This window comes from Opisthorchis viverrini (genome assembly GCF_000715545.1).
Source record: "Opisthorchis viverrini unplaced genomic scaffold opera_v5_167, whole genome shotgun sequence".
In the NCBI taxonomy this organism is placed as follows: Eukaryota; Metazoa; Platyhelminthes; class Trematoda; order Opisthorchiida; family Opisthorchiidae; genus Opisthorchis; species Opisthorchis viverrini.
In genome coordinates, this window is record NW_008751825.1 from 949,393 (window position 1) to 963,167 (window position 13,775).

Genomic DNA, 13,775 nt, shown 5'->3' on the forward strand with positions numbered 1-13,775 from the left:
GGATGATGATGATGATGATGATGATGATGATGATGATGATGATGATGATGATGATGATGATGATGATGATGATGATGATGAGATGATGATGATGATGATGATGATCGTTACTGCAACGATCCCCGTTGCTGCAAACTGTAAGGTTTCCAGGTTAGTTCTATCAGCCACAGGAACTCAAGGACATTCATCTGCCATAAGCCTCACTGGTGAATCGATTTTATCAGGAAGCTCAACAGAAACGTCTAGGAATTTTTAACTGGAAGTACTTTAGTGAAATGTGCTCAGCTGTATACCCTTTTGGTCTTCAAAGGAGATCTAACTTAATATCTCGCCTGTGACGCTCTACTTCAGCTGAATGTGCTGCACCGCCTCATGCTTCAGTTGGTACGATTCGCCTACATCGCAACGCATGGTGTGGACGTAACACACTACTCATAGGGATACTGAAAACATTTCGGTAACCTATGACCTGTTCTGCCATGCTTGAGGCTAATCATTTTGAGTCCAAGTGGAACATAAGGGTACTGTAAACTTGGGGACCATGCTTACCTCAAGAAGGGCAAAACCGGCCCAGTCTTATGACTGGTGTATTACGTCCATACAACTACTAGTGTTTTGATCCCTTAAAAATGGCGCCTCATAGTTTGTTGTTTTTATTTAAATGGCATTTTGTTTGGGCGCTTGTATTTAGGCTTTCATGAGAGAAAATGGCAGTAAATGTTTCGGAGAAGGTAATATATTCGAAAGTTCCGGGGGTACCCCCAGGGGGGACAGACGATTAGGAACATGAGACCTACATGCTTCCATCCAAATTTCCCGTTCTATACTGACACGGTTTCTCTGAATAGTCAGGACATAAGTTTCGTCCTTATCACCATCAGCGCATAATCCGACCCGACCGGGATTCCAACTACTTTTATGTAATGCGCTAGTTGGACAAAACAGTCAAATTCCACAGTGTGCTCTCACACGCAGCAAAGTGCTAGAAGGCCATTTTTATCCGTGAGTTACTGTGAGATGTCTAGTAACCTTGGCTGTAGTCTGCGCTGAATCAGGTCAATAGAATTGAGCATAACCATACATAACTTGGGTTTGCACTAAACGATCACTGGTTTACTGAAACCTGCATAACTATCGACTGCCAATCGGAAAGAACTTCCATAGGTCGTTTCCACAGTTCCGCCATGACAGGTTTTTCTTACTGTTCACACGACAACTGTGGGTACCATAAAAGTGGGTCTCCGGGAGTTACCTGAAATAGTTGTGCGACATAATCAATAGCATGATCAAGGTCTGTGGGCACGTGGATGGATAGGTTTACTTTTATCGATATTCTATAAAACCCTGTGACTTTGGAGATCAGGTCTACGTCTTGGACTGTCACATGTGTCGGTTCGCTGAGGGATTTTCTCTTAGACTGTGCTCTTTTTTGACAAGAACGGTTACACAGTTGAAGCTTATATGCTCTGGATCCTTATCAGATCTATAACCTTTCTGAATGAACTAGACAATTATATGGTCAGATGAAAATGAAACAGCGAAAAAATAACTTCTAGCTGAACAAGTTTGATGCAGCGAATAAACACTCATTTGCAAACTAATTTAGAAACATCACAAACGAGAGGTTCAGCTGGGTTCCAGGTGGGTCTCTCGAAAAACCAAATTAGTTTTCAAGCGGGTGTATATTCGCTTATTTCGTGCAATTTGGTTTCAAGCAGAACACAAGGTTGACGGAAACTCGGGGACCTGGTGAGCCCCAAGAAGGGCGAAACCGGTCCTGAGCTGTCGACGGATCTTCAACAACCTTATGAGTAGTACACCACAAATATACATAAGTTTGATGTACATTCAGTAGAACAGACCGAAACAACGGGTTCATTAACCGCAGCTCAGTTAGATTAGCTGGATAAGTTAGTAGGATGATGAAACTCACGTCTTGATTGGTTCCTGCTTCTTCTCAGCACGTTCCCTAAAAGGGATGGAAATCAATCTCATTTGAATATTAACAAAGCGATCAACTGGTGTTGGAATACAGAGGATTACTGCCGCATTCTATCTGAGCGACTCTGATGAAAAACAGTAAGGTTCTAAGCAGTTTAGTACCATTTTTAGCCACCTATCGCGAATGTCGGTCAAGAATACACACTTCTGGAGTCTCGTCTTCCATTACTTCCCGGGACGTTAACCTTAATTTCACAAAACGAAAAGCCTAGTCAGTGCGCAGGGACAGATTTGTCCTCAACTTGAATATCGGGAATTCGGAAACTCAGTTCACAGTAGGAGAACCCCGTCTTCAGAGCGTGCCATCTACGATGACCAGATATGATCGGTGATCACCTCATGTCGCACTCACAAAATGAGTTCTTACCCGTCAACAGCGAAGAAAAATTCGTAGACAAATGCACTGTTTCACGTTTGAAATTAAGGAGAAGTAGAACAGTGTACTTCTTGCTAGTTCGTGGACACTCACCAAGTTACAACCCCTCAAACGTTACCATTGGAGCGGCCGTTTTGGAATAGTGCCGTCCGCATTCACTAACAGGAGACTTACCGTAGAACAGTGTACTTCTTGCTAGTTCGTGTACACTCAACAAGTTACAACCCCTCAAACGCTGCCATTGGAGCGGCCGTTTCGGAATAGTGCAGTCCGCATCCACTAACAGGAAACTTACTTTATAAGCGGTAAAACGAGAAATCTAGGGGAGCAACCGCAACCGGTCACCCTATTGGGTGGTCGGTGGCCAATTGCTGGAAATGCTGCTTGCTGTACGTAGTCCAACGGTCTAATTTTCGAATAACCTGTCCCTCCGGTAAAATACACTCATTTGTACATTAAACTGGTTTTAAGGGAGACTAAACTGTGGTGGAACGTCGTTCAGCATACTACAGTGTACCTTTTTCTTGAGGGCTTCACATCCCTTTGATGAATATCACAAGGGAAAAATTCAGCTGGGTATCAGCTGAGTTTCCGTGATCATCCATGTTATCTGCGAATGAGTATTTTTCACACGTCTCGCACAGTTTGAGTTCAATCTGAACTCAGGACGGCACCTATCTGTTGAGCCCCAAGAAGGCTGAAATCTGTCGTAAGCTGTCAAGGGGGGCCCAGCAACCTGACAAGTAATGCATCCCCTCGAGGAAATCTGCCTCTTTATTCTTGATAGATTTATCTGACTGTCACGTTTTTCTGTAATCGACTGCAGATACCTGTTTTTTTTTAAGACCCACTGATTACTCGAAGACTGGGGTCAGAATTCGAAATATTCAGCCATTTTACTCAAGACAGCTGTCAGGGCTTATAAGCGCAGAAGAAAAAGTACATGTGCAGAGAGTGACGCATCCCCAAGGTCATCATCGGTTCGACACGTCCGGAAAGTAGGTGAGTTGGCGGCTCTCACCAAACGGCTTAGCAACACACGACTAGCGTAGCGGGCGTGAGAATGTTCACGACCGGAACACAACCATTGGCTGTACGGAGCGAACAAGTGAACGACCATATTTGGCCAAGTAGTCATCCTGTATATTTACGCAGACGCTCTGTACGTTTTGTCCTGGCAATACCACCGTGTCCCAAGTTCTCTGTCTTCTCCCTATCGCGTAGTCTGGCAGGCGCACTGCAGGCGTAACCAATAGCTCGGCCATCACACCGCGCAAGATACAACAACAGCTCACTGGTCAAGGCGAAAAGTTATTAGCAGGATGGTTCGTGGCTCGAATCCAACCTATGCATCTCGGCTGCTACTATCTCGGTTTAGGAAACCTGGCAGTATCCCATCACTCGTGCTCCGTTCGAGCGGATTGTTAGTTTTACATCAACAACGTGTTACAGTTGAACGACTTTTATTTTTTTATAGTTATGCAAATGACAAAAGGGAGCGGTCATAGTGAGCTGAACACACATCATTGGAAACGATTTATCGACTGATCACATGCTGTCTTTTTTGAAAGAGCAGACAGCGCACTCTTGCTTGAGCCAAGGTATCTACTTGGGCATGTATGCTTACCAACGACGTCCCACGGTGACCTATTTAGCTGCCGCGTTGCCCACATTAACTGCCGCTGACCTGCAGTCATCACCGTTACTCTGCTGAATAAATGTCCAAGTTCTGTCGCAGCAACTCAGACTGTGTTCTTTGTATAGATGCAGTAAAGCAACAGTGTTCAGATGACAGACAATCCACGTGTCTGCATCTGTAGCACCGCGGAGCTCTACACGGTAATTTCGGATTCTTGTGGGCCGAAATGAACCCGTCGTTTGTGTTCTCATTCAGTCGAGTGCGCATTACACAGTTTGTATCAGGTTTCGAATTATAAGAAGCGAAATCCTGGGCCAAAACTTGCTCCAATTACATTTCAGCAATCAGAGAGAATGGGGACAAGTGTCCAGACAGCAGACTAACTGATGTTATTGTCGTGAGTCAGTTCAATGGAAGGGATTAGATATGCTTCTACTGAGCCAGGTCAAACAGACGAATGGCAATCGTTTCGTTTGTGGCTTCGCCATTCAACGCGTTTTGAATCAGTAATATTGTACCATACTCATCATCCTCAAGAAAACGGTTTCATCGAGCATAGAGTTCGTTTTGGATGTGATTTCCTCAAGAGAAGAAAAAAGCCGATAGAGGAGCAATATTGTACCATACTCATCATCCTCAAGAAAACGGTTTCATCGAGCATAGAGTTCGTTTTGGATGTGATTTCCTCAAGAGAAGAAAAAAGCCGAATAGAGGAGCACTTTCTGGCACTCCAGACGGATTTTCCACCCCACCAGAGCAACAGAAAATTGCCTTTCTTTCCAAGTCACATAGACACATTTTGAATGAAGTCCAGAATAAATTATTTTCACTCTGAACTTGGCGCTGAATGACGCAACGAGTTTTCCTCCTCAGTATGATCAGTCGTTTTGGCCTACCATGATTCCATGATGAAAAATTCCTAAGAGGTATCCAAGAGACTTCTATCCTGAAAGTTCGAAGCAGTTATAAGTACACACAAACCACGGGGCTAAGCTGGCACAAATCGGGGTCTCCGAAGGCATTGTGGACCGAACGCATCAACAGAACAACCGAAATGGTTTAACAGCTCTGTACGGAGGCCCGCCGTCCCTAATAACCGAACATCACATCATTTGGACGGATGTGTCACGTGCAGGACACGGACCAAACGAAGGCATGCCCTGATTGGTCAGAATGCTAGCCAATCCTGATCGAGTATCTTTGACTCGACGCTTCTCGCCCCCTCACGGTGATTCTAGCACGACCTTGTGGAACACTGTGATTACCCTATAAATAAAAATATACTGATTCTCCTTTTATCTCCATAAAGGGCTGTGTAGAGCTACCGTGCCTTTTGATATACCATAGTTGGTGGAGCAGAAGGCCAAGGGACCGATACAGATTTGCACGATCGTCCATCAAGACACAACAAGCTAAACACCAGATTCATTTTCGGCAAACCTCTAAACAGCGTTGTCCTGACCCCATCGGCTACCATTTTTCTTTTCAGGTCACCGGTAAACGGTAATTAGCACACGTCCGACCCAAACGCCGCAATGGGAAGAAGCCACAATCTGACGTTTATTCGGTTTTAACAGCCGTGCTGTTGTCAGGTTAGGTAAACTTCGCTTGGCACATCTCTCGTGACTCACACTTTGGCTAGCATTACTAGGTGACTTTCTCTATTCAAAAATATTTAACCTCCCCATCAGCATCAATCGATAAATAGCTCAGACAAGGAATAATTTCACAATATGAGCGACACTCCCTTCTGAGGGGTCTTCACTCGGGCAACCAGTCAACAAGTCTGATCACGTGATGTGATGTCTGCTGCTCAAGGATGAGTGCAGCTGTCTTACAGAGAGCTAATCACCCTGCTGATCAGCCCCTCGTGGCCAAACAGTTAAGTGTTCACGAGTTCGAAACTGTCTGCGGTTTCGTGAGATGGGCAATGATGGTGATATCCAGTAAGGATGAAACAGCTGTATAGTGCTGCTTGGCTTTTCAGCATAGATTGGCTTCACTGTCGGGACGAAATCTTTAGCAAATCTCCCCATCACCAAAGATTTCACAAGTGCTGGAATATGAGCAATTGTTCTACGTCCTTACGGCACCTCACCCAGAAAGACCTAGAAGCCAGCCAAAAAATTCACTGGACATTTGTCTCTTGGTTTTTGCTCATGGACAGTAACCAAGATATTTCTATGAGGAAACTATTGACATATAACGGTCAGTTCGCCCCGAAGAGCGTTTCATTCCTGGAATTCAGGTCTTAGACACAATTGGTGTGCTCTCCGAGGAGGGAAACCTTACAGAACACAGTCGAAAAATGCGTAAACTTACGCCACCTTCTTTGGTCTGAATTTATCTCTTTGTTTTCTGAAAACGGACAGGAGCCAACATACAGACTGATCTTAATTCATGGGCAAATTGTTAAATAATTAATTATCCATTCGAATTCAACGATATGAAAAGCCCTTTTTGGTTGTTATCACTACCTGAAACTACGGAAAACAGGATCCAAGAATGTGTTTTGATATGGAATACATATGAAGAGGGTCCCATTTGCTTTGCCCTATTTCTTGTTTCAGAGTTACCCTGTATACTCATGAACTGGACACCTTAAAGCTCGCAAAAATCATGCAGCATTATCGATCATTGCTGTTGAGGCCCTCTTTCTCTCTTGTTTTGTGTGAACTGACTGGAGCTGGTTTCCACTAGAAGAATTCATTTTTCGCGCTCACATCATTCTCATTTGAACAGTCCTTGAAGTGCTGTGGCACTGTTGTTCTAGTGAGTCCACACCGAAACGAAAAAATTATGGATTCAAGTTTCGCCTTCACTAGACCCAATCAGCAACGTTGGTTTTAAACTTCGGACACGTGACATGCGAGGCAAGCGTGTTGCCCCTTCTCGACCAGCGTACGCTGGACACACCTGAATCATCACACCTGAACAGGCGAACGTGTTCATGCTTGTGAATCAGCTTACCTGCAAAAACAGCAGCTGCTTGGTTATTTGTTCATACGTTCGACAACCAAGGTCAAGGGAGGCGGAACTTCTTCGGTTCGAAAAGGCATGTAATACAGGCTTACTTCTTTTCCACAGAATACTCGCAACGGTTTGATCCAAGGAGACAAACTTGAAGCGCAGTTACATCAATTACTGACCACCAGATACTTACTAGTAGGCATCTGGATACTGATCGGTGAAAGCGGTTCTAACACATTCTACCTGTTCGCTGAGCTCGGCGATTGACTTGCAGACATTTCAAGTCTGCAGTTCATCACCATGCGAGGAGAAATCATCAGTGCTCAGTTGAGTGGGTACTTCTTTCCATGCGTGCGTTCATATAGTATTTGAAGAGGATCTGTCACATTCTAGCGTGATTGGCCACCTGGAGGCAGCGTTTTTCGTGAATCTATTGGTCCGTTTATGATCTTTGTTGCGTTGTGGTCTGCGTTCCTCTGAGTTGATTGGTCATCCCAAAACCCCCAACAGTCTACTTGTCATCATCCTACACATCTGATACAACATCGCTATTTTAACATTAATGAAACGAGGTGTCGCTTAGACCATGAGATTCCTCCGAGAGCAAAGGTTTTCAGCGTTCACTCCCGAGATCAGCGGTCGACTTTCAAGTTAAAATACGGCAGTTTTATATTCATCTTCTTCAGACAAACAGGCATGCAATCGATAGGCTTTACACACAGCCAATCGAGTAGTCCGGAACGTCAAATTCGAAGCTCCAATAGTGATAAAGCTGGTCGTGGGATGTCGAAGAGTTTTCGGAAACCTTATGAGTAGCTTTCCTCATCGAAGCCAACTTAGTCAACAGTCCAGAAAGTTTATCGATCCCAACAACAGCTCATCTCAATCTACACACTCAGCTCGAAAACTCCAATCGCCAACCTCCTGCATCACAACATAGCAGTGAACCGAAATTGCTCATATTTGAACTGAATGATGAAAAGAAGCCATTCGCTCATTTGAGATCGCTTGAATAGGAGAACAAGTACAGTTGAAAAAAGTCACGTGACTGGTTTGCTGAATGTCAGAATGCGGTTTGTTTTATTTGACTAAATGTCAATCGGTTTCAGCTCACATTGGATAGATCAACACAACTCGTGGGCTCAAGGTTAGACAGGACTATGTGGATTTTGTTAGTTCTCGCTTATTAACAGGATACTGTTTGAATATTTAAAAGTTTAATAAAGGGCCTCTTATAGCGTTCAAATAATAACAGGTCTATCACTGCCTCTCCAAGCAAAGTTCCTTCAAAAGGATCAACCTTCACCCTATCGATTCCATGAGTATGATCACCGAGGAGCTCGTATATCCTCTTGTGCTTAAGCGCTTCGAATTTCAGCCCCCAGAAACCTTCAAAAAACCAGCTGCTGTTCCCACCCCCAATCAGAAATTCTTTCCACTTGTTGTTGAAAGATGCGGAAGCCGGCGAATCAATCACACTGGTACGCCAGAATTGTAGGCAGTTCGTGATATCTTCATCACAGTTGCGGGTGGAAAGTCAAACCTTAATAGGTCGGTTCTTTCACTTCTGTCACAAAGTCGTTACGAGCATGGTCAGTTGAGTTGAGACATCATTTTGGGACATTGTTCGCATCGGAATCTCCTTTCTATTCTCTCTTAGAGTACTTTTAGCAAACCTTGCACCCAACCTGAACTTCTAACCAATAATTGATGACTTTCCGTTACAGTAAACCTCAAAGTATCCTTGTATAAAAAGATCCATTTTTTGTTAGCGTTCTAAAAGCATTTTTGTCCAGTTACTTCCGATTTCCGCTATTCTGGATCACGGAAAGGACACGAGAGAGATAAGTGACCGTCTTTTGTATTGAAGCCGGTTGCCGTTTGGCCAAACAAAACCGATAGAGGCATTTGAACAAATGCGATAATCGGGGGACTTCAACGAAAAAAGACGCTACTCTCGGAAATGTTGTCACCTTGTCAAACAAACGTACTTCCAAATCGTCGTACATGTATCTCGGAAACGGTTCATACAAGAATGACATCGGAGCGACATTGTTTCCACCATGCCAGTCTTGTTCTTTTTCTTCTTGCGAGATCCCTCGTCTTCCGATTCGGAATCTGTGCCTGCACGGTCTTCGGTGTACCTTGATGAGAGTAGGAAGAGAGACGAGCCATCTGTCAATTGGAACATATCAAGTCGAAGGGATTGCTAAAAGCATTAGATCGCGGGCGGTGGAATGTGCATCAAGTCTCCATTTGGATGACTTTTGAAGCTGCTGAAGGGCGGTCCGAAAGTACGGAGTTACGATGCTCTATTCCTTATCGCGAGCGGTCATCCGATCGATCCAGTATGCCATATCATAGGATAACATGACATAACATAACATCTCTGGACTCATCGCAGACATTACAATGCAGAAACTCGAGCGAATCGTACTACCAGATATCAAACCGAATATATGGGTACGATATGTGGACGACACACTTGTTATTGTAAAGAAAACTGAACTGTCACGAGCGGAGGAACAGCTGAACAACGTGTTTCCCGACATCCACTTCACAATGGAAACGGAGGCGAACAACAAATTGGCTTTCCTGGATGTGCTCGTCACAAGGACAACAAACGGCCAACTGCAACTGATGTGTACAGGAAAGAAACTTATACAGACCAGATTCTTAATTACCACAGCAACCACCCGAACTGCCACAAGCGGAGCTGTGTTCGAAGCCTATTCAAGCGGGTGGAGACACATTACAACACAACAGCGACGAAGAAAAAAGAAGAACGAAGACTCTACGAGATATTCCGAAATAACGGTTACCCAAGGAATTTCACTTGCAGGTGTTTACGAGGCCACCACCAAGCTGATTCATCAACACAACCAGAACAGAGGAAGATTACGCTGCCGTATATCAGAAACGTGGCAGAGATGACTGCAGGACATCTACAATAACAAGGAATTACAGTTGGCTTCAAGCCTACAAACATGTTGAGAAGAACTCTCTCGAAACCAAAGGGAAGCTTGAATGCACTGAAGAAGACTAACGTGGTCTGCAAACTTAAATGCAATGACTGCGACAAACGCTATGTTGGCCAGACAGGAAGAAAACTTGCTACCAGAATGCACGAACACAAGCTTGCCAGCAGAAGACATGAACCAATATCACTTGTCTCGAATCACGAAGACAGAGAAGGACACAAGTTCAATTGGGACAATGTTCAAATACTGCCTCACGCAAGAACAAAACGGGAGCGAGAAGTTGCCGGCACGTGGTACTCCACACAAAAATAGATCAATAAACACATCGACATTGACCCAGTCTATCAGCCATTACGAGCAAAGGAACCACTTAGTCACGGGACTCTGGACCAAGCAACTTAACGACAACCACACACAGAACTGCCGAATTGAATGCGCCCAACGAAACGAACCAGACAAAGGAGATTCAGACCCACTCAACCCTGCACAGACGATGTCACCTCGATTGGTGATGAAACGTTCGCAACCCAACTGCCAAGCTCGGTGAACAGACCAACAACCAAGCAGCTCACCCGAGCTACTTACATTTCAAAACATTGCCAATATATGGCCGTTTCAAGCTGTCCTGGGATGTGCTCGTCACAAGGACAACAAACGGCCAACTGCAACTGATGTGTACAGGAAAGAAACTTATACAGACCAGATTCTTAATTACCACAGCAACCACCCGAACTGCCACAAGCGGAGCTGTGTTCGAAGCCTATTCAAGCGGGTGGAGACACATTACAACACAACAGCGGCGAAGAAAAAGGAGAACGAAGACTCTACGAGACATTTCGAAATAACGGCTATCCGAGGAATTTCAAATGGAGGTGCTTACGAGATCATCACCAAGCTGGTTCGTCAACACAACCAGAACAGAGGAAGATTACGCTGCCGTATATCAGAAACGTGGCAGAGATGACTGCAGGACATCTACAATAACAAGGAATTACAGTTGGCTTCAAGCCTACAAACATGTTGAGAAGAACTCTCTCGAAACCAAAGGGAAGCTTGAATGCACTGAAGAAGACTAACGTGGTCTGCAAACTTAAATGCAATGACTGCGACAAACGCTATGTTGGCCAGACAGGAAGAAAACTTGCTACCAGAATGCACGAACACAGGCTTGCCAGCAGAAGACATGAACCAATATCACTTGTCTCGAATCACGAAGACAGAGAAGGACACAAGTTCAATTGGGACAATGTTCAAATACTGCCTCACGCAAGAACAAAACGGGAGCGAGAAGTTGCCGGCACGTGGTACTCCACACAAAAATAGATCAATAAACACATCGACATTGACCCAGTCTATCAGCCATTACGAGCAAAAGAACCACATAGTCACGGGACTCTGGACCAAGCAACTTAACGACAACCACACACAGAACTGCCGAATTGAATGCGCCCAACGAAACGAACCAGACAAAGGAGATTCAGACCCAATTGGCTTCAGCTACGGGACATCGGGGTTGATGACGATGTCGCCTCAATTGGTGATGAAACTTGTGCAATCCAGCCGGCAAGCTCGGCGAACAGACCAACAACCAAGCAGCTCACCCGAGCTACTTACATTTCAAAACATTGCCAATATATGGCCGTTTCAAGCTGTCCTGGCTAATTTGAGCTGGTCGCTCCAGTTTCCAAGGTATGATTAGAGTTTCTGGTGAGTTCTGTACTCCCTTTTCTCATCGCTACTACAGGAAGCTTGAGGACCGCTACTGATTTAGTGAATTGGATTTATGCCATCTCACAACGTCTTCGATTCCGTGAAGCTTGTCAAACTACGGTTATACTGTGATGAAAACGCTTTTCCCACGATCAGGTTTTATGCTGTAATAACCGCGTGCTTGCCGTACAGTGATTGTCCCTGCTTGGAAGGGAGGCATGTATTGATGGGCATAGCTTGGATGAACGAGCGCCACTGAGAGCTCGACTGGGCCATGTCTGACAATGTCTCCAACCCTTGATATGGCCCATCTCGCCGTGTCCATTCAGGGAGACGGAAATGCCCATCGCAACTGGGTTTAACACTTCACTGTCCAGTCATTGTTTGACCTCCCCTGCTCGTTTCCACCCTTCACATGGCTGTGCGAAAAGAACCCTTCGAGGAAGTCGGTCGACTGGGATATGGAGCACGTGACCAAGGCGGTGCAACCTATTCAGTGTGATCAGTTCATCTAATGCGGACGATTATTACTTCTTCCAAAAAAACAGTCGACGTACTTCAGCATTCCTGATCCCACCAGACTCGGGCAAAGCTCCGAAGACCTCGATGATCAAACACTGAAAGCTTTTTGACGTCCTCGGCGCGCAGTGGCCAGGTTTCTGACCCGTATATTAATATGGATCGCACCGCAGAATTGTAAACTCAACCCTTGACGGATAAGCCGATGTCACACCTACACTGTGGCAGTGGCTGTAAGCGAACACCCTTAAACATCATTTATTCAGTGGATTCATAAATATTGAGAAGTGTGAAGTAACTGCCTTTTTCCATTCATGCGAATGACAGTAAAACCACATTCTTCCTGAGCCCCCCCCAGCGACATGAGTGAGGAGTGAATAAATCGGTTAACAAATGGCTAACAGGATGAAAAACGGGTGAAGTTCGATCGACTGTGCCGACTAACAGTTGTCTTTCTTTTGCTCATCAGTTTACAAGAAGGACAAAGGCTGGCTCGACGGCAATAAACCTCCAGTGAGCCTTCAAAACATCGGTAAACTGTTCAGAAACGGAAGTACCATACATCAAAAACGCTAGACTCTACTCTGGCCTTATTCGAACTGCCAGTCAGCGCCAGATCACGTGACGAACCACGAAGGATTTGCCCATCCAGTCTAGAAAGCTGTATGTTCGAAACTCTCTAAAAGCTTTATGCGATACACATGGGAACAGCTGTACCGTGTTTAATGGCTTTCAGCACATTAGAAGCAGAATCATCCTTTTCTATCAGTGTTTGTTTGGCTCTCCTCAATGTGATATAGCAATAAAGAGAGAGGAGAGGCCTGTTGACGATTCTCCACAGTCTTGTGGGAAAGTCAGAGTGCAACGACTAACATGATTGCAGCTCTGAATGACCTTGTCGCTCTACACGTGATTGGAGGAAAGACAAAAGTTTTGTAAACCAGGTAAGTTTTCACTGGAGACCGAAATGAATGACATACAAAGTGGTGTATTTTGCGAGTTGCGTTCAGTTTTCTTCAAGTAGATCATCAAGTTGGGGAAACACGGGGAATGCGCCCACATGATGAGACCCAAGAGAGGTGAAGTCTGTCGTGGAGTGTCAGAGTTTTCAGCAACCTTATGGGTGGCGTACCCTCAAGGAACGACAAGTTGTAATCATATCAGACCGAAAGTATGCCGGACAAAACCGATCAGGTTTCTTAGCTTGAATGTTGGACGATCAAAGGTGAACGCGTAACTCTCGTCTTGGTGCGCAGAAACCTCTGATCACTCATTTAGTTGTCTTCATGAGTTCACATGGCTACGTTCCCCTGTGTACTTTAGTCTGACTTGGATCTATAACAAATTGCCTCATTGAAGAATAACAGACCGAATACCGTGCGTCGGAAGCGACCATATGGATGACTAAACAGCTAAGCGTTTAAATGACTAGCCAGGTTCGAAACACCTTGGAGTTTCATGGAACGCGCACTGCTCGTGGTTCCCAATGTGGACGAATGTAACTCTCCAACACTGAGTGGTTTCAATGACAGAATACAGCCTCTCATAAAACGGTTGGATGTGAAATGTGCAACTCACG

At 44.9% G+C, this 13,775-nt stretch overlaps 1 protein-coding gene across 1 annotated transcript in view; it reads left to right on the forward strand.

The window, feature by feature from the left end:
* T265_07394 (hypothetical protein) overlaps positions 1–3,429 on the forward strand; it is a gene marked incomplete at both ends in the record, with an annotated part of 11,306 nt that extends 7,877 nt beyond the window's left edge. The window contains 2 exons of the mRNA XM_009172898.1: positions 882–1,002; positions 3,294–3,429. Coding sequence (XP_009171162.1) covers positions 882–1,002; positions 3,294–3,429 — 257 coding nt within the window. The remainder of the gene's footprint in view (positions 1–881; positions 1,003–3,293) is intronic.
* Positions 3,430–13,775: the final 10,346 nt, after the last annotated feature.